Genomic DNA, 26756 nt, shown 5'->3' with positions numbered 1-26756 from the left:
GAAAACTGCCTGTTTTCAGAAAAAGAGAGGAAAGTTTTCATTTCAGATTTGAAGTGACTTTTGCTTTCTTTAAACACACCTACTAAGGTCTAACTTCCCTTTTTCAACTTTATACATTTTTTTTTCATACAGGGGACAAAAATTAGAGCCTTCTGCATTTTGAATGCCAGATTTCTGAAGTGTCTAGCAGTCCAGGGTGAAAATTACCAAGGAAATGAGGACAAAAAGTGTTTTAACAGACAGACAGATATTTGTTATCACAGGAAAGAATGAGGTAATTTAGTTCATCTAAAAACCCCTGATCACCAAGAAAAACGAGACAACGTATACACATCCCCTAATTACCAGGGACATGAGCACATCAGAGGAGTTTCCTAGGTTGAACAACTCACAAACTGCATGTCCTGGGGCCCTGGATTTGGCTGCTGCTGCCCAAAAGATCCATTGAAACAAAGTTGTGTTTCAGCACAAGGATGACTGAGGGCACAGCCAGGACCCAAACAGTAAAGGCTAAAACACAGGCTGAAAATAACTTCCAGGAGAGAACACACTCTGGGGCAGGATGGGGCGGGGTTTCTGCTCAAAAGAGGAACCACAACTGAAGCAAAATTATCACATCACCTTACAGCCCCAGCAGCCAGCCCTGGGATGGCAGCCAGCTCTCCTCAGCTGTCAGCAGGACAACAGAGCACATCCCTAATTCCAGGGTGAGCCTCCCAGGCTGAGACTAGTTCTTGGGGACATGGGGGAAGGCAAATGGTCCATGAATTTCACTTACCTAATTGTCCCCCGGACTTACACTTTGCAGTTCCCAGCTCTCTCTAAATCAAGGATGTTTCCCAAAGCACTTTTTGGTACACAGTGTGATAACGAGACACAGAGGAATACAGCTTAATGCCTATTCACTAAAGTTCATCATTGTCTGTGCTGCGGGGCAGGAGAACAACTCCGGGAACTGGGAGGAGGCAGAGGAGAAAATCCCCAAACAATGAGCCACCCTGTGGCAATGAGCTCAATGTCTCTGGGAGGGATGGATCTGGCTGCTGCTGGGGGTGCTGGGAGGCAAGCACCAGTGCTGAGGAACTGGGGCCAGAGGAGCTGTAGGGAGCAGGATCCTGGCAAAAAAACCTGGGTGCTGAGGGGATGAGCTGCAGCCGTGCAGGGACCCACAGCCAGCACGTGAATCACCACCCTCACACCTGGCAGGGTCATGAGCTTCAGTGGGCTTTGACTCCTTTTCTCACATTGCTCAGCAGCACCCACAATCTCCTGTGACACCCCATCAGCAGCCAGCATTTTATAACCTAACTGCACGTGTATACTCAGGAAAACATCCTGAATTTTGCAGCAGGGAGCCTTCCTCAGCCCTTGCTGTAGGGCTGGGGGATTGCTCCAGCCTGCTGATCCACAGGGAGGTTTTGGTACCTTCAGGTAACACACAGTCCTCTCACATCAGCCTCATCCAACACAGGACAAAAATCTTTGGGGTGGCCTTTCACCAGGAACCCACTTTAACTCAGAGTGTGTTGGAGACAGGAGAAGAGGAACAGTTCTGGGAATCAGCTTAAGTTGTTCCTTCCTGCAAAGCAATGGCTTTGCCTCTAAGCTTGGAGCATCTCTCCAAACACAAGGAGTGCAGCCTACATAAGTGGCTGTGAGTAATCTCCTTTGGCTGGTATTTTGCTGAGTTTATCATCTTTTAACTTTGTGATGACCTTCCTGAGTGACTGCAAATGTTGGAAATTGCACAAGTCCTGAAGGCAGAGCTGGTAGCATGTGATGAAGCAGCTGTCGGGGGCATCCCTCCAGCTCGAGGTGATGGCAGACTCAAAGTGTTTTAATAACGCCTCTGATTGATATTTCTATCTAAAATAATAAAGGGGATAAAAGAAGAAGTGCCCAGTGAGAATGTGGGCAACACTTTTACAACATGTTTTCTGGAAACTTTGTAGCATTTCATAAAAAGTGTGATGATGAAACTCCCACTTGCACCATGTCACCAGAAGGAAGCACTCTGCCCAAAGGCAAACAGACTTGATAGGTGATATCAGGTAACATGCTCTAGGCCAGTAATCTTTAGTTCACAGCCAAGGGTACCCAGTGCATGATATTTTACAGGATTGGGCTGAAAGTCCCTCAGACTGGGTGACACCCAGTCACCTGCTGGTCTGGCTGGGCCCCTCGGGTGCCAGATCCCACCAGGCTGACCGGCTGCATGGGGCTCAGGGCCATCTCCAGAAAACCTGCTCTGCCTCTGCTTGGCTGTGGTACAACTGGCTCTATGAACTCAGTTACACAGGCAAGGAAAAGTTTTATTGTTTCCCTGAAAGCCATGGAAACAAGTAATGATTTATAGTGATTTATTGATAGACTGATTCTGACACCTCAGGATATTCACGAGAAAAGTGGACAAAAGACAGGATGCTGACTCATGGGAAGAAACGGAGAAAAAAGATGATGTTGTTCAAACCAGTCTTCAGAGCACTGATGAAATTCTGGGAGACATATTAATGACAGGGAAAAGTACCTGTGGGATTCATCTGTTTGTTTTAACCTCCCCAGGGCAAGAGTTTTCCAGCTGTGGACCTTCATGTATAATAAGTGCAACATTATTACTCACAAATCATCAGCTGGAAAGGAGAGATGTTATGTCAGAGGACAAGAACCGACACCCTCAACATTTGATTCAGCTTCATTGGAAATCTATCACCTCCCTGGCTGTTTTTGGAGTCCAAAGATTTCAGTGTTTGGAGGTATTTTGGCTACTCTGCTCTGTTTGACCACGGCAATCCAGTCATCAAGACCTATTTTTAGACACATAAATAAAGAAGGACTTTGGAGTGGATCCTGAAATGTCCTGAGCCTCAACAGGAATGTGGCAGTGGCACTCAGCCGGGCTCATTCACAAGGGCTTGATTTGTTCATTTGCTCAGAGCTCTCCATCCCAGAGTGTGCCGTGAGTCACATCTCTGCCCGTGGCCTCTCTCTGGGAGTGGTTCCAGTGGAGGGTCTGTGCTAAACTGAGGTCCTGCCCCGGCCCAGATAGTTCCATCTTCTATTGATGTTTCTGTGGCTGTGACTGCCGCAGCCCTGGCACAGCCCTGGCACAGCCCCCCCAGTCCCCTGCCAGGCTGGCAGCTCAGGTCCGTCAGGAAGGTGTTGGGGACACCTTTGCAGGAGCCCAGGGCTCAGGGCGGTGACCAGAGCTCGAGCTCAAGCTGCCTTGTTTCATTTATTTGCTGTGTTCTGCCGGCTGAGACATCAAACTCCTCAGCTGTTGCTGTGTTCGAGGCTCGAGGGGTCCCTGCCAAGGCACTGGCACAGCTCTAAAGCTCCAGCACTTGCACTAGCACGAGCAGTGTCCCTGCGGCACACCCCGAGCGATGATGGTGCCTGGTTTATCAGCACCTGGGGCCTCTGGAATTACAGGTGAACCCCCAGGGACAGGTGGGCACAGGCACACGCTCCCTATCACACCCCGTCCTCGCCTCCTGCGGGTGACGAGCTCAGACCGGTGTCCCAGCGCTCCCTGCGGCTCCCGCCGGTGGCTCCCGGGACCGAGCCCGCTCGCCCCCCGGGACGCGAGCCCCACTCCCCACGGGAACAGCCCCGCTCCCCGTCCCGGAAACACCCCGCTCCCCCGGGAACAGCCCCGCTCCCCCCCGGGAAACAGCCCCCGCTCCCCCGGGGACCAACCCCGCTCCCGGGAAAGCCCCGCTCAGCCCCCGGACCGACCCCGCTCCCCCCGGGACCGACCCCGCTACCCCGGGACCGAAGCCCCGCTCCCCCGGGACCGAGCCCGCTACCCCGCTCCCGGACCCCCGCTTCCCCCCGGGAACAGCCCCGCTCCCCCGGGACCAACCCCCTCCCCCCCGGACAGCCCCCGCTCCCCCCGGGACCAGCCCGCTCCCCCCGGGAACACCCCGCTTCCCCCGGGAGACCGCCCCGCTCCCCCGTGACCCCCGCTCCCTCCGTGTCCCAACCGTCTCCAATTAACGGCGCTGCTTTGGCTCTTATCGGTGGCCCTCGGTCAGCCCCCGTCATTAGTTATTGGCACCTCAGCTCTGGGCTCCCCGAGACCGCTTGTGGTGATAAGCCTTGTGTATTTTCCTGCTTATTTAACTGAACACTTCCTTGGAAACACCAGGAGCCGAGTGAGCTGGGATCTGCTGGGCAAACCCCACAGAATCACACCCCGTTACAGCAAGTGGGTCAGGGGTGTTTGAGTGGGCAGAGATCAGGGCACTTTCTCACGTGAGAAGTCAGTTCCATACCTGACTGAAACATTTTGGAACAAAGCAAAGCAAACCACCAGGAATAAATAAACTACCAGAGACATCAATCCCTGTATTTCATGGACAGGCAGAGGTGAAACAGCCAAGCCAGCACAGGTGTATAAATGAAGTAAACAAGCTGTGTTGGCAATGCTGCTTGTAAAGAATCACAAGACCTTCAATGATGCCAGGACCTCAGTGTGATGCATTCCAGCTGAAAAATAGACTGCTCTTCCTGGCCTTTCGATTTACAGTGGGTGAAAGATGGGATGGGACCCAGCCCATGTCATGCACCCCTCTAGGTCCTTGGCCCTCCCAGGAGTTGCTAGCAGCTCGCTCCCCTCCAGGCTCCATCCTGCTCTCCCTGCAGTGTCCCTGTGCCTGAAGCCTCTCTCCCATCTTTTTGTGGTGCTTGTCCAGGCCCAGACACTTGCCCACACAAAGCCCAGGGGGTTTCTGAGGCTGGTGGGACACTTCACCTGCGAGGTGAATATCAATACAAACCCCATTTACTCTTGTCCACATCTTGTCAGGAGAATATTAAGAATGAAAATGAATCTGGGACAGTTTAAGGGTCAGAGCTGATGGTACAGATGAGAGTTTGTTCTTCTATGAAAAACAGAATAACTTCTCATTTTGGTGTGTAGGACATCAGGCCCCTTGTTCCTCAACTCACAGACCAGTCTCTGTGCCATTGATGGCACTGTGCAAGTTAACACCTGTCTTGTACAGAAAATCATCAAGAAGGAGCAATACCTGTACCTGAGTCAGGGATCAAAAATTTTAAAAAGGCCAAAGTCCACAGTAGCAGAAAAGTGGCAAACCAAGTAAATTGGTTTTACCAGCTTAATAGTTACCCAATTAGCTAATAATTACTCACTGGCAAGCTTATCTCCTGCACAACAAGCACTGGGCTCTTCGGCAATAGCAACAATCCCAAACGGACTCTCAGTTCAGGTGAGCCCTCTGGCGTGTTCATCACTGTGTTGGGGAGCAGAGTGCCCCATGAGCAAACCCACCAGGGTCTTCTCGCCACAGTTAAAGCCAAAGTGAGAGGAACAGACAGGTTACCTGTCTAAGACCTTGCTGTCCTGCTTGCAGATTTGCCCAGCGAGCCTGGGTCCTGCACAGTCACAGTGCACATGTTGTTACCAAGCAGCTCCTTCCAAACAAATCCGACTGATAACCAGTTTTCAAGAGTGGCAGAGCTGTAGCAGCCTCAGCAGTGCATGGTTCCTGCTTTGTTCCTGCTTGGGGGCAGGTGAGGGAGAGCAGGAGGTCCCCAGAGAGGGGAAGGGAGACAGGGGATGGCTGAGGATCCCAGCAGGAGCACCAGGGAGAAATGCACAAGAAATCAATCAGGCTGTGCTTCTGCTTATTGAAGTGCTTATTGAGGAATAAGTATTAAATTCAAGGAATTGTCCTCAAAGAAGCCCATGCTCCTACCTGGACCGAGGCACCAGGCAAAAAGTGCTACCAGGACCAGCTATTGACTGCACAAGCTGCAGGGAAGTGCATGGGAATGGAACAGCCTTCGCAGTCGGGGCACATCCATAGCTGACTCCCCGCCTGGGTAATCACAGCGCTCCTTTGTGCAAAGGGCTTTTCATGCTGAAAGATGTCAAAACACATGGAGACAGAAGTTTTGGTTGTGGATTTGAGACTGCCAGGAGCAGCACTCTATGCTTTCTTGCTAATCCCCTCATAAGAGGGAAGAGCATCTCCTTTTCAAAACCCAAAAGTTACACAAAAGCCACAGGAGAGAGAGGATCCTGAACCAGTATTTTATTGACTGTTATCAGCTCCCAAAAAACACTAGTGGATCAAATCTTGTTGTATTATAACCACACAGAAATTTTGACAGAGCTCATATTAAAGCAAGAGCATCCAGAGAGAGGTCGTGTGTGATGAGGGTGAAGTTTGCCAGACTCCTGCAAAAACAACCATCTCAAAGAAATGATGTTTATGAGGCAGCCCAATGTTGCCAGACTGCATGTGCTGCGAGGAAACAACGTCAGTTTTCCTTCCAGGAGCAAACTGTCCCTCGGAGAACCTGGGCCAGGTGAGGAATGTCTGCCCACTGCAGAGGTCACACAGACAGCTGTGGGTTTGAGCTTGGCTACACCATCTGTCCTTCCACAGGGACACTGACCCAATGTGCTGTCCTGCCAAAGGATGAGTGGCAAGAATAGACTCTGCCTGATTTATTTATCCCAGAGTAATGAGTTTGGCAGTTCTCTAGGGGTACGTTGGGAAATACATGCAAACTGCATTATTTAATCTCATTGATTTTTTCCAATGTAAAGAGAAGAACATTGGAATGAGAAGTTTTACTAAGTTACTCACCATAACAATATTTCTTTGGGTTTGTGATTGGTTTGATTTCTTAACAAGAGACATCTTGTTTGTAAAAACCTCCAGATAGTGACATTAGGGAAATGCCATTTGCAGTGGCATGAATTCCCAGTTTTCCAGAAAGCAGAACACCAAACTTAGTAGTAATATATGGTTTATGCTGTAATTTACTTGTAACGCAAAATGAAAGGCTCTGGTGCTGCCTCTGTGGTGGCAGCTCCAGGAAGGATTCCACTCCAGCAGAACCAAAGTGAAGGCTCACACAGTGAAGCCCACAGGGAAAAGTCTGTAAAACACATTTCCTGCAGGTGAATTCCAGCTGACACCCGAGCCTTGAGTGCTTGTTCTCTGAAGAGACTTTTCTAATTCCGTTTCCTCCCCTCTAGGCACATCTGCAGATGAAGAGGACAAGTAAGCACTGTGCCTAATATGGGAGCCCTGACCTGAAGCCTTAGTGCTGGCAATGCCACTGGGGTTTGCAGTGTCCTGAGCCACACCAGGTCCCTGTCTCTGTCCCAGCTGCTGTTGTCCTCTCCCTTCCCACAATTAGCTTAGGAAGAAGAAAGATTCTTGTTGCTCTTATTCTTTCCTCAGCTTCACAGTTTCTTTTTGAAATGCCAATACATTCTCAGGTCACATATTCTTCCACCCATCAAAACATCTTGATTTTCAAATTTAAGCAGCCTTTCACCCAAGTCTGCAGCTATGGCACAGTGCCAGTCTGGAAATGCCCAGTTGTAGACGTGTAGTTTGGATTATTTTGCATAGGAAGGATGAAGCTAATTTCCTTTTCACCGTCTTTTGAAGCTCAATCCTTTGCCATCACAAAGGCCAAGCCAGGACTGAATGGACACAAGAAACTGGTTATTCTTTCTGAGAAAGAGAAAAACACAACCTTGGTGGATTTTCACAGCCATAGGTTGAAGTTGGCCACGTGTTCCCACTGAGTCTCTCTCACCTGTGACCCAAACCCTGCTCTGAAACACAGGGGCTGGCTCTGCAGAGCCCCCAGAGCAGCAGCTACCGGCACCCACTATCCTGGCACTCACATCCCCAGGGATTCCAGCTGTCCCTTAGGTTCAGGAGGCACCACTCGGACCAGGAGCAGTGCTGCTGGCAGCGCTCCATCACCACCCCAGCAGCGGAACACAGGGGGCTGTGGCACTTTGAGATGCTCAGTTTTACTGAGTGGGGAGTACATGAAGGCTTATAAAGGAGCTCTCTCATCTAGGGCCAACTTCTCCTGTTTCCTGCCTTTGGGGTTGAAAACCTGCAGCTCTGTTTCAGCACAACATTGGTTCTATCTCAGACAAAGACGGGTCCCAAGTTCCACAGGTGCCGAGTGGTTGCCACTGCTGCCCATGGGATAACTCCAGGACAGACAGACAGACTGACCTGACAGGGAAGGGCTGCCAGGCTGGCAGGGAAGCCACTAAGGATGCAGTTCTTGACGACTGGTAAAAGATAAAGTATTATTGAAAGTGAAAAAAATTAGATTTTATGTTAAGAAATGTCAGTTAATGAAGTTAAAACCCAAACGGCCAAACCACAGTGGGCACAGCTGGTGTGTATATAACCAGTGTGGCTTCCTCATGTTTGCTTAGATCATGAAAGGCTTTGTGTGCTGTTAAAGAAGTCTCTTAATTTTTTTCTGATTGTTCCAATGAAAAATATATTTGACAACCCTCATTCTGGAGCCCACACTGGGCAGTTCACCCCTGGAGAATTTTGACACCTGACAGGATGAGGTCCTGAATGACCCAGTCAAAGGTTGAAGTTCCTGTGCCTTGGGTGGAAGGCTGACTAGATGGTCTCCACAGACCTTTCCAACTCTATTTTCCCCATGATTCTGCAATCACATGATGCTGCCCAGCTGTCAGGTGAGGGCTTCAGCTTTCTGCCACAATTGGCTGCACACTGGATATGTCTGTCTTTGCAGAGTTCCTCTGAGAGGGTGTCTGTGCCTTCTGACAGGCACTGCCTCTTTTGTCCCGGCAGTTCTCGGCCCAGGCGTGCTGGAACGGGGGGGAGATGGACTGCAGAGCGTGGCCCTGGGCCGTGGCCCTGCGCCGGCACACGCACAGCAGCGCCCGGAGCTCCGCGCGGAAGCTCTCGTTCAGCCAGCAGTAGATGAAGGGGTTGTAGCAGGTGCTGCTCATGGCAAACCAGTGAAAAGCGAAGTACAGAGCGTTGCTGCTGTGGATGGCCCTGCAGGAGATCAGCACCACGTAGCAGTTCAGGGGGAACCAGCACACAGCAAACACAACCACCACCACCATCAGCATCTTCAGCGTCATCTTCTTCTTTCGCTGATGAGCGTAGTATTGCTCCATGGTGAGGTCCCCAATGGCATTCCTCAGCCAGAGCTTCTTGGCCACCATGGTGTACGTGATGGAGATCACAAGCAAGGGCAGGACATACAAGAGAACAAACGTAGTCAAGTCCAAATACTTCCAGAAAAGGTCAGCAGGAGGAGGGAAGCTGGGGAGGCAGACCATTCGGATGGTTCTGTTTCTGAAGATCAAAGAGAGAAAGAAATCTCAATTCCACTTACAGCTATACACACCTGAGGACAAACACCTCAGACATTCAAACAAGTTTCAGTTCAGGTACAGGTAGCAGAACTCATTTGGTATCATGGATAGGTGTCACTCTCAATGGAAAATTTTTCTCTAGGTTTGACCTTTGGCCCCAGTGAAGGTATCTTAAACACACCCCCAGGAAAAGAAAGAAATCATCCATAGTGACATCTGTGCCCTCTACTAACAAGTAGTCCCTCTCCTCTGTGCCTGCCCCAAATTACAGGGTTGAATCTCTGAGTCCGAAACAACTAATGAACCAGCCTGGAAGCAATTCCATCAGTTGTCATTGTCCCTTCATGAGAGACACAGTGCTCAGGCAAAGGGAAGGGCAACTTCTCTGTTTCACCACTCTTTCTAGTAAGATGGATGAAGAGGTGTGGCCTTGGCATGTGTGGGGCTTTGATTCAGCTGCAAACGTCATATAACAAAAAGGACCATGTAAATGTCTTACCCAATATAAAACCTTGTCAGAGTCTGATAAATGGCGTGAGGCAGCGAGAAGCAGCTGGCCATAACCCAGATGATGATGATGCAAATCCCTCCTTTCACCATGGACATGCGTGGCTTGAGAGGGTGCATGATCACCTGCAGAGAACAACCACTCCTGAGGATTTACAGCATCTGGGTTACTCTTTGAGCCTCATATTGCAGTGTGGCAGCTTCACATGCCTCTGGTGTTAAAAGGCAGAGAAACTTATTTTACAGGACTTCAGGGAGTACAAGGGCTGGGAAATGCATGGAGTTGTGCACGTATTGAGTGCTGCTGCTGGCCCACAGTCTGATGCTCTGTGACACCCATCAGCGTGACTCCAGAGACCACAGTGGCGAGATCTCTGTTGAGCTACATGCACTGTGGGGAATTACATTAGGCAATGAAACAATAATTAAGAATAGACCTATCATATCATTCAAACGATCTCTTGGTTGATGAAGTCTTTGGTATTTTACGCATATTTTTTCTTATTATAAATATCTACTTAGTGAAGTAGTACAACTTCCATGGAACATCTGTCTGCTCTGGTACCTCTCAGGACTAGCAATATTTTTAGAGGTAAGTGTTGATTTCCCTTGCTGAGAGACATCTCCTTACTTCTGTCTTTATCTCCTTGGGCCATACTAGCTCATTCCAGTTCTGAGGAACCATCTCCACTGAATTTAAGGATGGGTATTGTGTTTGCCCTTAATTAAACAAACACTTCTTGATGCCTAGCTGTGCCTTGCAATCAGCCCAGGACCTACTGATTAAAATTAAACCACTATCAAAATGCTTTGATTTCAGGAGCTGTAATGTTGCACATGAAACAGCCAGACTGTCAAAGTCTTTATGGTAAAAAAAGGCTGAATTGGCTGATCTGTACTCCAGTAGTCCCTGTGATTCTCTGACACCAGATGGAGCCCATCCCCAAGTGGAACCCATTCTTGTTTTGAACTTCATCCAGCCATATCACATGACATTGCTTTTCAGTAACAAATGTTTCAATGGCTCCAGCACTGCAAGAAATCCAGGTCTGCCTGAGAGCTCACTGTGCTGGATCTGCCCTCGCAGTGCTCAGCATTCATCAGCTAAAGCACAAATTGCAAACTGTGTTACACTTAAGGAAGCTCTTTGGTCTGCACTCATTGCTTGGCCTGGAAGGTTTCCTGGCCTTGAACTGGATGGGCTAACATAGCTCTTGCTGCTTCCAGCCTTAGGCATCCTGAAGGAATGGGACAAGCCTCAGAACTAACAGACTCTCATAAATCCATGTGGAGAGAACGTGTGGGCTGGCTGATGTTTGCATGCAGCACATGATCCTGTCGTGCTGTCAGGGCTGTGCTCCACAGTGGGGCTGAGAAGGGCAGGGAGTCCACGAGCCCAGAAGCCCAGGCAGAGAAGGAAGGGAGCAGGCTGCCAGCACTGATCTCCTGGGCTTTTCAGTGTCTCCAAGGACAGGGACTCCACAGCCCCTTCGTTTATCACACTCACTGTGAAAAACATGGGTGTTTTGTCTTTTGCCATGAAAGCTGGAGTTCTTCCCTCCAGTCCCTGAGTCCCAAGTCAGTGCAGCTTTCCAGGTACTGGGATTTGAGGGGGAAACAACCATGTATTTAGTCCCTTATTTTCTTTGAAACGTAGGGGTGGTGAATACGACATACCTGGTGCCGGTCCAGAGCGATGGCAGCAAGGGTCAGCACAGACACGTGGACAGAGCAGTACTGAACAAACCGGCTGATGTGACACATCAGCTTTCCAAAAACCCAGGTGCTGCTCACAAACCGCACCTGAAGAACAGACAACGTTGCATTAACAGGACCTGTACCTGAAGAGCAGCAAACTGGCTTCCCAGGCACATGGTACAGAGGAAATGTTTTAAGACAGCTTCCCAAGGCTTTGTAGGTGCTTTATCCTCAGTTTTTCCTGCGGAAACAATGACTGTGCAGGGGGCTTTGAAGCAGCGGTGAGATTGAGCAGCGCCCTGTGTATGTGTTTGCATGTGCATGTGTGCACGTGTCCATGTACCATGGCCCTTCAGGAACATGTGAAGAAACCTTAGCTCTGCTCCTCAGTGAGGCTCTGAAGGGCACACTGGGTACCTCCTTGAAAACATTTACACCTTTGAACATGTGGATGCTGAAAGCTGCATGGGCTCCAAACTTAGAGAGAGAAATCCTGTTCCTAGAGAGGTGTTGCTGATGATGACTTTTCTGCAGAGAAGATTGTGCCAAATTGCCTCACTCCCTCATTACTCCTGACTGCACAATATTAATTACAAATTAATGTAAGTCATTCTTCAGCAAATTAAGCTAATTTGAAGTAAAGCACATTTACTACAAAGCATCCGTCCATGCAGAAAATTAGTCAAGACTGTTTTCAATTAATCTAATTAATTTCCCTGTAGGGATGATTCTTGCAGCACTGACTGTCCCTGAACTGGAGCAGTGTGCTGGTTCTCTGGAGCTGATGTAAAGCTCATTCCTGAGAGAGCTGATGGATATTTAATTATTCGTGCTTAGTGTGTAGCTGTTGGTGTGAGAACACGCAAGAGGGCACCAGCCTCTCCCTGAACAGATTACAGAGTGCAAATCCCATCAGAGCAAGGCAGGGAAATCCCACCAAAGAAACAGGATCAGCATGAATTTCAATAGCTAATTTGGGATCTGCTTTTGGAAGGAAGAACAACACTCTGGATAATGCTGAGCAGGGATGAAGCAGCGGAATTTAGGAATATTTGCATGCTTTTGAATCAGAGTTCTGGATCGATCCAGCTGCAGAGTCCTGGTTATATGATGTTTATTGTCTATAATAGTGGGGCAAGAAATTAATCTTTACTTCTTCCCACCTATTCTTTAATGTTCTTTTATATTGTGTACTTTTTAGTCACTGCAAATAAAGGACAATTAGCCCCAGGAAGCTAGTGCTGAGTGCTGAGCTAGTCTGTAGTGCTGAGGGAGGGACTTGCTGGCTGACCCAGCTCAGCACAGCCCAAGTACTTCCCTGAGATCTTGCACAGGGACTGACCTTGTTCATGGGGTTTCCATAGGAAACTGGCCATTAATTGGATTTTGTCATATCAAACTAGTCCTCACTTCCTTCCCCAGCAGCAGACAAAAGGTCTCCAACATCTGTGCCCTGCCCGGGCAGAGGGGGTGGCCTGCAGTGAAGAAACCCCCACTATGGAATGTGTGGTGGGGGCATGAGCCCCCATCTCCACTTGCTAAGGGGCTGTTGGGGAGGGGAAGTACAACTGCAGCCTCTCTGGGAGGCAAAAGGGGGAGGGGGCCAAAAGAAACTCTGGATCCCAGCCTGGTCCCAGCCCCTTCAATCGTCCTGCACACACAGGCAGCTGGCACACACAGCTGACAGGCACACACAGACAGCAGCAGACATGGCCGGGGCTCACCAGAGTGAAGGGGGTGTTCAGGATGGTGATCATCACATCGGCAATGGCGAGGTTGACAATGAAGAGGCTGGTGGCAGAGTGCATCCTCTTGTTCTTGATCACCACGTGGCACACCAGGATGTTGCCGAAGAGCGAGATGCAGATGATCACAGAGTAGGCGATGATCAGCAGTGCCTTCACCATCCGGCTCTGGGACTCACCCTCATACTTGACCCCGCTGTCAAAGTCGCCCAGGTCCTCCAGGTCCAAGTCATTGTGCAAGAAGGATTGGTTAGGGAAGCCATACAGTGCAGAGAAGAAGCTGGCTGTGCTGTTGTTCTCCGCCCTCCAGAAGGGCTTGGGGAGGTACTGCAGGGGGAACCAGGTGTGCCGGCCCATGGCTGGGCAGCAGAGCCCCGGCACTGGTCACGCTCCTCTGTGCCTTCTGCCAGCTCAGCTGCTGAACCTGGTGGTGGCAGGAGGGAACACTTGCCTTTTGAAAATCTGCCCCGTGGTTGCAAACCAGAGAAAAGAATTGATAATTGGGTCCTTCTCCCTGTGCTGAGGACACGTCAGCTTCGCCCTAGGGGCTCTCCTTCTGCTGTCCTTTTGAAGTCCCACGTGTCCCCTACATGGAAGCTGATTCGGAGGCTGAAATATCAGAGATCCCCAAACACTTTCCCTCTGCACCAATGAAGAAATCCTGCTGAATATTTCCTTTTGAACACTGTTCTTCTATCTGCAACTTATCCTTGGAAATCTGCTTTATTGGTTCTCCACACAGTCCTTCATCCATCAGGTTTCTGTTTCCCAAGAGTTTTCAGAGCTTGTCAGAATCAAAAAAGCAAGGGCTGCCTTTCCCATTGCTTTCTCCCCTCCAAGTATCTCTGACTATCCAGTGAAGCAGCTTTGCTCAGCAGCCGTGGTCGCTGCGTTCCCTGTGATATGCACAGCTGCCAGATGACACACCGTGTGGGAAGGAGCCAATGGCAGATCTCTTCCCAGTTTATCCTGAGGTGTATCACAACCCACACGTGGGCAACGGCAGAGTCTGACATGTGCAGATCTAGAGAGCAGCAAAACACAGAGTGGATGTGCCATGATCCCTCCCGTCTGCTCTCTCCTTTCTGGGCACCCAGCACAACACCTACATGGGGTGAAGCATCTTTACTACTTCACAGTATCACTCTTTCTCTCCATCCCAGAGTTTTTAGCAGACAGAGAACATCCAAGGATTTTCCTTTCTGGTGCTCTTTTGAAATTGCTGAAATGTCAATTGAGATGCAGATCCATCTTCTGAACAGATTTAGTGTGATCCAATGCAATCTCATCAACAGACCAGTGTGGATGAGGGCCAGAGAAATCAGAGCTGTACTATAAAATTTCAGATTTTTGGGAACATTAAAACATCAGATTTCAAGCATTTTCATAGACCATTGCCACAGTTCAGGCCAAGGAGGCTGTTGAGGACAAGTCCCTGGGCTTGGCAGGTTTATGTACTTCCCTGCAGTGACTTTTTCCTGCCTGACAGAGAGAAATGAGATAATTCAGCAGCTCATTGTACAACATGTAAAAGCATTCAGTGATATTTCATATTTATGAGGTATGTAAAGATCTCCCAAGAGGTCACAAGAGAAATCCTGCAAATACAAGGCCACTGTATTAAAACTTTTTCTATTGCAGAAGTTCCTATCACACTCCAAATGTGCGGTTTTTTTGGCTTCTTGTCGTTATCTCCATCCGTCCTTCCCTGAGTCTCATTGCTGGTGCTGAGCACAGGCTTCCCACATAATTGGGAAAGGTGAGAGCTGCTGGAGATAAAGTGCTGCTCCCACTTTGTGTCTGTTTCTGGCTCAGGACACGCAGAGTTGATCCCCAGAGCACTCACCAAGAACACGCTTGGCCTCCAAGAGAATCCCCTGAACTCCTGGCCAGAGCTGTGTCGTGGAAAAGGGGAATCACACAGATCATGGCAAAGCCCAACCCGAGGTCTGCTCGTGCAACAATGAGATTTTTGGCTTGAAAAAGAAAGTATCTCTGCTCTGCCCTTCAGAGCTGAAAGCAGCTGGAGCAGATGGGAAGTTTCAGTGCCTGAACCTTGTCCAGAGGGAGAAAATTCAACAGCTGAAATTGCCAAGTCCAAATGAGGAAAAATTCATTCAATGCACCTGTTGTACCAGGCAGCTTCTTAAAAGATTCCTGCTCCCTAGAGAGGTTCATAGCTTACACTTTCCTGTTTTAGATACAGGTTTGATAAATAAAAAAAACAAGAGCTGTAGATTTTATTTTACTCAACCCCTGAGATTTTATTTTACTCAAAAGGTGTGTTAGAATTAAGAGTTTGGACAGTACTCAGAAACCATGATGCCGAAACTTTCTTTTTTCATATTTGCTTGACTGCACTGAGGACACTGTACTCCTCTTCATTTGCAGTGTCTAGTCCTGCTTTTGTGACTCAGAAAACGTGAGATGAACAGGCACCAGCATTTTGCAGGACATTTCATGGACTTGATAATAAGACTTAATAAATAAACCACATTTGGTGATAATGGAGTGAATACCCCAGTAATGCATTAAATGAAGCAATTCTGTAATTCAAACAGGTGCTACATTCAAAACCACAACTCTAAGTGATGCCTTTCTGTGCAGGTGTGCCAAGGTTTGGCTCCTGGGGAGGGACAGGTCCATTCAGCCTGCAGCAGCACGAAGGTCACCTGCATGTTCTTGCACCTCACTCACATCACTCACCACATGCTTCCTCTCACTCCTCTCACAGTATGTGAGAGCATTGCAGATGTAACCCAGCTTTTACAAAAGGTTCTCATTTACTGAAGGCAGACTTTTAGGCAAAATCATAAAATTTACCACTCCCGATGTGGTAAATTTACCAATCTCAATGGCTTTTGTTTTTTTCACAGAGATAAAATCCCTCTTTGTGGGATAAAATGTGGGAGGAAGGTGCTGGGCACAGACTGTCTCTGCCAGATACTGAATTACATCCCCTTGAAAGAATATTTGAGCTTTTATTCTCAGAGCTTTCCTGAAGGCAGAGTAATTGGATTCTCAAGCTGCAGACAGAGGGAAGGGACAGACAATGGAGGACACATGTGGGATACCAGGGCACTGATGGCTGAGTTAGGAGCTGGAAATGACTGAATACACTGGACCAGCCTTTCTGCAGTGAAGCCTGACATAAATTAATCACAGTGAACTGGAACATGGGAGAGAAGCTGCATGACCTTGGATCTAAATGCTGTATTGTTATGGACCATGTCCTTTCCTAGAGAGCAGCCTGGATTAGCTGAGTGTCCCTCATCTGGCAAGGGAGAACTCTCCAGAGGCAGAGTCAGTTCCTGGCCATTGCCTTTATGAAGCTCAGTACAACATACCTGACAGGTTTTCTGTGACTTCTCTAACATACTTGCAATTATTTGTAATTCCATATGCCAGACACACAGTGGAGACCAGCTGTAGCACATGCAGGTCACTCACAGCAAAGTGCTCGAGGCAGGTAGAGACACGTCACCCCCAACAGCGAGAAAGGACAAAGTTATATTCTAAAATGTCACATTACTCCCTATAAATGGCTGTAAAGTAAAACCAAGGGACTCTCTATCAGCTCAGGACGTGGAATTTGATATGCACTAATCCAGAAGGTTGGCTCTTGGCAAAGAAGGCTAAATGGATACAGCAGAGACAGGATGTACAGAAGTGGTGACACGGCAGCTGCCAGCCAAGGTTCATCAGGAGATGGATTCAAGCACTGCCAGGTTCAGGCAATGTGCTGGGTTTTTTTTGCTTTCCAGATGATTCAATACCAGGAGGAAAAGCCAGACAGGCTGTTCAGCAGCCAGGTCACACTGGTAGAGAGAGAGGAGTTGCTGTGGAAGCTTCTCTCATGTCTTTTTTCCTTAGTTTGAAGAAAACTCCTATGGGAGGATGGAGTAGACTAAAAACTGCTTTGAAGTTTCTGAAAAACAGCCAAAAAACCCCCAGTTGGACTTTACTAGCAGCTACAAATGTTCAAACAGTGATCAAGTGCCCTGGTACTTGAATAAGTGATACAGAAGATAAAGATTTGAAAGAAAACACTACTGAAGACAGATATACCGTGAGCCTTGAACACGCAGTACGAAACCTGCTTGTGAACAACAGCTTTCTTTTTCAGAGAGTGAAATGGATGCTGCAGGCAGGGTTCTGCATGTTGCATTTGTGTTCTGAAAATGCTGGTTTTTCACTGAAAATCTGAATGAAAACCAGGACATAAACATCATCAAAAACAATCTGAAGTTTTAGCTATGGACGATCAATTTTACCCCATTCAATTAAAACTATAATTTAAAAAAGTTACTTTCCTTCAGAAGCAAGTATTTCTCTGCAATAACAAAATTTCCAGCTTCAGTCTCTCAACCCAGACTTCAGTTACTGAGTTGGGTCTTGGTACAGAGGTGGAGGAGGCAAATGCCTCTGTGTGACACGGCCCTGTGCAGGGAGGACGTCCTTCAGGGATGAGAGTGGTGGTAGATTGACAGTGAGAAGCAGAAACTGGCCTTCTCTCAGGTGTGGGGAGGTCGGCTCTGGGAGCAGCTCACCCCAGGAGACCACCCCTCACCTCCTCCACAGTGCCCTTCACAGCCCCGCCAGCCCCGGCATCTCCCACTGGGATTCTTTTGCCCTTAAAGTATTCAGTCTCTTTCAGTGCCTCTTACTCATTCTGGAATTTTGTTTTTAATGTTTAATTTCTTCAAATGTTTCAGTGTTTCAGGGGCTAAATTTTGGAAACACTGATGACTATTCCAGCTTGGATTAGTATGAAAAACATTTCTTGCATTCAAATCCTTTCTCTCTTTTCAACTGCCCTTTGTCCAACTGCTCCAGGAAAAGTAGAATTAGCCACTGCTTTGTTTTCTCTCCTTACAGCACTACCACAGCCCCAGCTGCACTCATTACAATTCCTGGTTTGCAAGAGAAAAAAACATTTACATCTACTATTTCCTTTAGCCACCAGATGCCACATTCACATTCTTGGATGATCTATGAATTCCCACATCTCTTTTCAACATCCAAAATTTCAGGGACAGAGGCAAACCTGCCCAAAGGCAAACCTCCCTCTGTCACACTGACATACCGAGATGAGGGCTGAGAGCGTCCTGAGAGCCCTCCTGACTCTCTGGGCTCCAAAAGGCTCCTTGGCAAGCTGCAAACATGATGTCAGTGCTCAAAACTGAGCACCAAACAAGGGCTGTAGCTTGAGAAAAGCTTGGCAGGATGTCTGCTCAATGCCAAGGTGCCCACCTGCAGCAAGGGCACAGCTGGCTTTAAGGGGTTGTTGACCATTTCCCAGCTAAATTCTACCACCCTGTGCCTCAGCATCTCTTCATGGAAATGGAAATGGAAACCAAGAGCAGGATTCAAAGCTTCACTCCTGCCCCTCTGGAAGGGTGATGGCTCTAACAGCCCTCAGACTGATGGGTTTCAGAGCACCAACCAACTGCAGCTCCATCAGCCCACAAAACCAGCTGTTACTGTGGTACAATCAGCTGAAACCTCCCCAGATTGTGCTGTTATGTAAAATCACACAGCTGCTGCCTTCTCTCCATAGCATCCCAGCCTTCCTCCTCTTTGCCTGTTTCCTGGCTCTGAGGGAAGCCAGGTGGATCACATCAGCACTCAGCTCAGGGAAATGCAGAGCCCAAACTGTTCCTTGGGTTTGGCTTTGTGTACTGTGGCAGGAGGTGCTCTCAGAGCAGTTCTTCCCAGGTGAGAGCAGAATCAGGTATTTCCCATGCACCCCTGGGGACAGGGGACAGCATGATCTCGTGCCAGGCCTTTCCCATGCACCCCTGGGGACAGGGGACAGCAAACACCCCCCACACTCCCTCTGCAGCACCACAACAACTGCCACAAAACCTTTCCTGAAACTTTTTTAATTCCAAGTAGCTGGTATTTTAAATTTCTTGTAAGTTACCAGCGATCAGCAGAGTAGAAATTATTTGGTCTTGTTTTCTCCCCAGCACACAAGTATTCCAGAAAAGTTACTTGGCAGTGAAAGGATAATGAGGGAGCCTTTGTGCTTCTTTATTTCTGTGCAACATGATTGGCAAGAATGAGGGGGGGGGGGGAGTCAAAACCCCCAAAGAGGTTCTCTTGTACCTCACCCAGCTAAAATAATCAAGGGACAAGAAGAATATCCCTATGTCATGTTCCCTCTTCAACTGAAGGAACACGATTCAGCCAGACCCATTAGTAAGTGCTGAACAATTCACTGTCCTGGAAGCAACAATTGTAACAATAAAGGGAAAAATGTTCTGAAAGACAGATAAAGCCATTCCAAAGGACTGAATCACTGAGAACAGGAGTCCCTTGGTGCAGGGAAGCGTGTAATCCAGAAAGGAAAAAGTGCCTGAGTCAAACTATTCTAATCCTAAAGGCTTTGCTTGATGACACAGCCTGATGAGACCTCACATGCCTCCAGAACATATTTTTTTAAGGTAATGTCTTTAATTTCTTTAATACTGGTGAATCTCAACGAGGAAAGATGTCACCATCATAACTAGTTTCCTCCAAAGACTACAATTGTGTCTGGGAATTTATAAGGCTCTCAGCTTGGAAGAAGTGCTTGAGAGAACTGCAGAAGAGAAAGAAATAAAGTTTGAGGCTGAATTACCTCTTTTCTAACAGTCAAAATTTGAAAAGAAATACAAGATTCTGTGGGAGGTTTCCTACCTGAGAGGTTTCAAATTCCTACATTTTTTTCTTTTCTGCTTCTGGTTACTTAAATTAAGGACCTTCTCCTCAGGCTGGACAGACTCAGGCATTGACCAAACACAGACAGTTTCTCTGAGGGCTTATGTCTCCTCTGGTCATTAATAGATCACAGCTGCAATTGCAGCTGTTCAGAAATCAACTGGGGGAAAGATGCAATTTGGGGAGTCAAATAATCTAAGTCAGAAATGTTTCTCCCCATTCACTTTTCAGTTATTTGTTTGACTACACTCCGGAGTCAGTACCCTGGAGAACAAGGGAGAAACAAGGGCAGAGCTGGCCACAGTCACAGGCTACTCACATTCCAGGGATGCTCTCAGGCTCCAAGTCTCTCTGTGCTCATAGAAAATAGAAGAATTTTCTTCCAAACAAAGAGGAACCACATGATTTATTCTGAAAGGGTTTTCTGCAGGCAGGGCACTCGAGGAGCTGCTTGCTATCAAGCAAGGCTTCTTTCATGGAATTGCCAATTAATTATTCCTCTCTGTAAAATGAGCACCTGGGACTCCCCGCAATGTTTAGACGAGGAGCAGCTGTGGTTACACGGTCGCCAGCAGGAGGGGCAGCCCTGGCACGGCCGGGTGGGTTCAGGAAGAACGAGGCTCTTCGAGGTTTAGGAAGAAGAACCTGGAGCAGTCTTGCCCTGCCTCACCCGGCACCGTGGGATGCGGGGGGAGGGCATCAGCTTCACCACCCGGCTGATGTGGGCACCCAGGACACCCTCCTGGGAGCAGGAGGATCCCCTGGGGGAAGGTGATTTGGGTACTTGCTGTCTTGTACTGCTGTCCTTCAGCTCAGCTGGGCTGAAAGCTGTTTGGAAGCCCAAGTCTAAACAATATCCCAGCATTTCCAAAGGTGCTGACCAAGGACTGAGCCAAAACACAGAGAAATGCACCTAATTTTACAAAAGTAGCTTAGAGGTGAACACTGCTATTCCTGTCTTTAGCTCTAATCCTGATCCCTTTGAAATTAATGACATTCTTAGTTTTTGTGTTTTCTGAAAATTTCCCAGAATTTAGCCCCATGAAAGATCAAAAATAATAATCTGTTTGGGAACAGGCTGTCTCCTTTCATACCCTTAAAACAACAGCACCTCTAACGCTGGCCAAAAAAGGTTTTATGCGGCTGGACACCGGGGTGTAGCTGATTTGCACATAAATCTCACCTCCAGAAGGTATTGCAAAATTTTAATTTAATAGTCAGTCTGAGGCGAAGTAGTCCTGGATTACATCCAAACTTCTCCCGGACTGGGCAGAGGGTTTTGTGCTTGGCAGTTTTACAAACCCCTTCAGCAGCCAACTTAACAGAATAATGCTCAAAACCCTTGAGAGCCGTGAGTGGAAGTGGCTATTAGTGCAAAGGTTTTATTATCAACAACAGCACCTGAATTGCTGAACCTCAGACCTAGCACAGAATGTCTCCATAACCAAACATCAGCTCTTTTTGAGTCACTGGAACATTTGTGTGAGTCAACTTGAAGCAGAACAAGCAGTCCTGCACAAAGGATGCCTTTCTGTCCCCTGATCCATGGTGCTGCCTTGACTTGTGCTGGGCAGGGACTTCTGGAGCCAGTGGTGAGCAGCTGGAGCTGCTGGAGGGCAAAGCACTTTTAAGTATAAGCAGCTGGACAAATTTTCAACAGCACTGAAAAGATATGCATGTGTGTAAAACAAAAATCAAAGAAACTATTTCTGTATAATCATTTGATTTGGACTTTTTGTTTGTCATAGCACCTTTTTGCCACAGAAAAGCAGGCCAAGTGAAGGCAAAAGCAACCCTGAAATCTCTAGCCACCACCTTGCTCCATCTGTTACTAATCAGCATCTTGGATAATATGACTTTTTCCCTGTTTTCTGTGCAGCCAAATTCTCAGAGCTGACACACAGGGTGTGGAAGGTGTGCTGATGTCTGTGCTAAGTGCTCTGACAGCAATGAAAACTTGCTTCAGGTGCTGGTGAGGAGCATCAGTGCAAACCCAGACGTGCTGACAGTGTATTGGCAAGGACTGGGAGGGGTAACCCGGGCCTGGAACCCACAGCACTGGGCTGGGGCAATCAGCCTCCAACCCCAAATTAAGAGGAGGTTGATGCTGCCAGGGCAGCAGCCATGCACACAAACTGCAGTTCCCATTCCTAAGGCTCCTTCGGGAGCTTCCTTTCTTCCAAAGCCCCACAGACTTTCCCTCAGTCAATTCCCACATTCTGCCTCTCCACACTGTGCTCCACAGGCTCAGCTGGTCACGTTTGCACAGCCAATGTCACCGTGGCACACACCCGGGAGCCAGCGAGGGGCTGACTCAGCAGGAGCAGAACAAATTACTTCTGTCTTCACAGAGGTTTGGCATCACAATGCCAAGTGCAACAGGTGGGTGACCTGCTGAAAAGATTCTTTTTTATCACACGAAGCAAACCACAAGCCCAGAGCCCAGCTGAGCTCCGGCACTCACGGGGTCATGCCCTGTGCTCAGGAGTTTCTTGTGCTGGGCATGAACCCAGTCAACACTTGTTGCCTTTCCAGTCCACAGGGTGACATTTATTTGTCACCACTCTGGGACAAGCCATGCAGGAATCCACCGACTCTCCTCCATTCAGTTTAGTAGTTTATGTGTCTCTAGCCCACAGAAAGCTGGGCCATGCCTGTCAGCTGGTAGGCCAGGGACAGAACCAGAAAGTTGCAGGACATGTTCAGAATGTGCTTTATAACTTAATGTCCTATTCCATCAAAACCATCATCTGACTCCAGACTCTCAGTTACAGGAAGCTGTCCAGGTACAAACAGGCACAAGATCCAGATGTGGCGTTGCCATGGCAACACACTTGTAAAACGAATTTGCTGGTTTTCTAAGATTCTCCATTTAGAGAGAAGCAGCAGTAAAGCTGGATGTTGCAGATGACCCAAAGAACTGTTCAACGGAGCATTCCAGTTGCTGTAGGCTCTAGTCCCAGCATAAAACAATGGTAACTATTTTTTTAATAGTTTCAGTGATACCTTGTGAAAATCAAACTAATCATTCTGGTCGCATCAAAACACCTTTGTGAACTGAAGAGATAATTTCTATTTCCCATTGTGAAGACCTTTTGAAAGAAAGTGGGGAGTTTTGGCATAAATCTCCCTCAGGTTTTCAGAAAGCAGAGCTGGAATGCCTGTTTCAGCTTTTCAGCTTTACTGAAGCAAAACCTTTCAGTCAGGAAATGTTCCTTGGTTTTTTCCTTGTGAAACAACAAGAGATTACAACTTAAAGGCATGACATGCCTTGAGAAGTGGGAAATGGTCCCAGCTGCTCAGCTTTACACAGATCTGCATGTGTAAGAGTGTGGCAAGTCCTTGGTGCAGGACAGGAGCTGGCCACCAGCCCGGGGCTGGCAGTGGGAAACGAGGCCCCTCCTGCACAGCAGTACCACACATGAGGCCCCTCCCGTGTGGCTGTAACTCTTAGAATAAGGTACTGTGCACTGGGCTGGTGCAGAAATGTGTGTGTGGCCATGAACATCTGTACACAGGTTTGTAGCAGCATGATATCAAACATCTGGGCCACAGAGCAGATTAAATCAAACAGCAAGTCTTCCCAAGACAAATTATTTCTTTTGCATTGAGAAAAGGAATCAGAAAGGAAGGGGTTTGGGATCACATGCCAGCTGTAACCTACGGAATTGTATATTCACAGAGTATTGATGAAAGAAGGTTAAAGATTGTTCCAGGTCAATGCAGCACTAACGAGTTCCTCCCACTGCACTGGAGCACCGCAGTGCCCAGCAGCCTCCCCACACACCCTGCTCTCACACTGCAGGGCTTTTTGTTGTTTAGCAAACTGAGAGTCTGTAAATTGGACAAGACACAATCCTCATGGTCAGCCTTGTTCAAGAGGCTCTGTTTTGATCAGCCCACTGAAATCTGGCTGTCCATCACTCACTCACTGCCTCCCAGCCACGACGACCCAGAGATCTGCGAAAGGACTGGGGGAAAATACCAAAACTGGAGAGAATGAGCCTACAAGAGGGCTCAAACCAGTGGCCTCTCACACGTTATGTTTGGCTTAGGACCTTTCTGTATGTGGCACTGACAAGGGAAGCAGAACTTTCTCACTGGTGACCTGACCTGCTTCCCACGCATGGCCACTGCCGTTCCAGGACAGCCTCCAGCGGCAGGACGGACACATCGGGCTCACTGCCATCCTCAGCTTTGCTTTCTGCTTGTTTGCTTCTCACAAAGCATGTCAGCCTGACCCAAAGAAGATGGCTGCTCTTTGCTTGCTTCTAAAGGGAAAGCTTCTCTTTGAAGAAAATAACACCTAAACATGAAAAATAAGGATCCAATAGGAAAGGCCTTACAGGCAGGGTTTTCTGCCAGCTCCTTATAGTGACAGGCTGCAAAACTTCCCGTATCAACATCCTTCTGCACAAAAAGTAAGACGTAATTTCTTTGTTATATTTGATGACAACGGATAAGAGAGAATTTATCTCTCCTGAGCCTACCAGACACACATGGCACACATTGATCTGTCCCTTATGGAGCAGGATCTTTGACCAGACCTGCTCTCTTTTGCTCCCAACAGACTGAACTCCTTCTTTATTCTTTCCCTGGGAGTCTTCAGGGGTAGGTGACTGTTTCATCTCACCCATCCCTCCACAGTTAAAGAATGTAGAATCAGGCCTGTCTCTCAAGAACACCAAAGGACATCAGGTTTATAAAGCACCTGCTGAGCAACAGATTTACTTTCCCCAAAATAGGAGCAAATTAACAAACAAATTGATTTCCAAGGCAGACTGTCTTTGATTTTTAACACTGTGAATGCTAATTTCAGCAATACCTACATGGTACTCACATGTCCAGTCCTGCTGTTCTCACATCCCAGAATAGTCAGTGACTGAATTCATCAATTGTTTCCAAGATTAATGCTGCAGCAGATCTGGTACACTGTGTGTGCAAATTGCCTTATTCCTACACTCCATATCCTAGCTTCCATATAGGGATAAGCTGGAGGCCAGCTTTCACTTCTGCTCAGATCCATTCCAATTTGAATTTGCAGATCCCCTTGTTTCCATAGCTGTTGTGCCTGAATTCCTCTCCCCAGGAACACTGTGAGCACATTGCTCCAGACTTGCAATCGCTCCTATAAATTTGCCCGTGAATTGCAAACAGCCTGCACAGCCAGTCTGGATCACAAAGCAATTTAGTTCAGAACCAGAGGCTGCAGCACAGCTGAGAGCCAGGCAAACCCTTTTGCTGACAATCACAAGTGTCAGTTGTTTCATAGGGTGCCAGGGGTTAATTCCACATTAACTTTTATGTTTTGAGAAAAAATATAAAATGGCATTTATATTTCCATGCACACATTCAAAAGGCTTTTGACTCACACATCTCCCATGTGCAGCCCAAGTGGGAACACACAGGACTGTGAGCTGCACTGCATGCTCTGGGCTGAGCCTGTCACCAAGCAGGGTGACAGCACCAGTGCAGGGATTCCACTCCAGCTCTGCTGCAAACAGCCTGCTGCTGTCACGTAAGGAGTAACTCTGCTTTGCAGTCACCTGGGACAGCCTAGAAGAGGGTGGGTAGCTCCAAACAGGTGAGTGATCATCTGGGTCAACTTCTGAAAACAGCATCACAGCTAATGTGGGTCTAGGAAGGGTGATGTTAGAACTGCAGGCACTTAACATTACAACAGGCAATATTAGCTGCTTATGTTTGCCCCATACAAAACCTGAGACATCAGTTCTTCCATAATGGTAAACATGCTCTGGACTCATACTGGCAGCGGGGATTGGAGTGGGTGTGTTGTGGAGGGTTTATTTCAGTTTCCTATAGAAAACTAAGAGCAGATACACCTGTACTCTTGTCCTGTCCCTAAGCTGAGCCCTGCTAGCAGGTTACCTGGGCACTTCTAAATCTTTTCAGCATGTGTTACCACAAACTGTTTATCTCAAATCCCTCCAGAGCAGAGCTTTACCTTGGCTGGTTTATTGTGTGCTGGCAAAAGGAGAAGAACTGGTATGATCTAGTGCCTTAGCTCCATGTGGGAGCTATTGCCACCCCTGTGTCTCCCCAGGGAGCAGCAATGCTGAACCCCTGCCCATCTTGCTGTCATCTTGAGAAGGTGACTCCTTGGGAGCCATAGGCCCATCAGGGATCAGTACAAACAGACACACAGGATGCTTACAGGATAGACTTGCTGCCAAAGCCAACATTTGCTTGCAGACTCCAGCTCAGTATCACCAGGACTGTGAAACATCTCTCCTCCTCCTCGCCTGCCCAGCAGCTGGGAGAGCCAACTCCTGAGTAGAAGCAGCTGTGAACTTGCTCATAAACTGTTCTTGAACACAGTTTATTGCAACAGAGACTTCTAGCAAAATGATCTGTTTCTGTTTTGTCCAAAGCATTCCCTTGAGTTCTCTCGGTCTGGGGAGGAATTGGTTGTCACAAGGACAAGCTCTTCATCAGAGCCACTCAGCTGCAGTTTCCTCCAGGGCATGGGCCCCAGGGCTTCTCACAACCTGGTTGGAGAGGAGATCTCTGCCTCTGATGGTCCAGCTGGCCCAAAAAATTGGAGGAAGTTTTGGAAGCCTGTTCCTTGAGGAATGTGTGAAATCCAGCTCCTGGCCCTGTGCTACCCTGCTTGGAGTCAGCACCCAAACCCCAGGCTGGGCACAGGCTGCAGAGCTGCAGGAAGGGCAACTCCCCCGTTCTGCTGCCCTGAAGCAAGGGAATACATTTACACTCACTCCTCTGTCTCAGTGCAGGCTCCAAACCTTTTTGACCTATTTTTTAACAAGTCCATGGTGAAAAAAATAAAATAAAGGCTTCCTTCTCGGTTCTTACTTCTGATGCCATAGCTTCTAAATTCTCCACGGACTGATGGGCTTGGAAACCTCCCTTTTGCAGCAGCAGCTGAACCAGGCCTGAATCTGAGCAAAGAATGCTCT

At 48.0% G+C, this 26756-nt stretch overlaps 1 protein-coding gene across 1 annotated transcript; it reads right to left on the bottom strand.

Annotated features, from left to right (window-relative positions):
• Nucleotides 1-7017: 7017 nt before the first annotated feature.
• LOC103767711 (probable G-protein coupled receptor 83) lies at nt 7018-14027 on the bottom strand. Its single transcript, XM_008934907.2, has 4 exons — nt 13093-14027; nt 11348-11473; nt 9663-9796; nt 7018-9143 (listed from the first exon to the last, which is right to left on the bottom strand). The coding sequence occupies exons 1-4, from the start codon at nt 13468-13470 to the stop codon at nt 8519-8521; spliced, it is 1263 nt and encodes a 420-aa protein (XP_008933155.1). The 5' UTR covers nt 13471-14027; the 3' UTR covers nt 7018-8518.
• Between the last annotated feature and the right edge of the window lie 12729 nt (nt 14028-26756).

The sequence above is a fragment of the Manacus vitellinus genome, unplaced genomic scaffold (assembly GCF_001715985.3).
Source record: "Manacus vitellinus isolate BGI_N305 unplaced genomic scaffold, ASM171598v3 scaffold_19_pilon, whole genome shotgun sequence".
Classification (NCBI taxonomy): domain Eukaryota; kingdom Metazoa; phylum Chordata; class Aves; order Passeriformes; family Pipridae; genus Manacus; species Manacus vitellinus.
The sequence above is the reverse complement of the archived record's forward strand: the minus strand, read 5'-3'. Positions and strand labels throughout refer to the sequence as shown.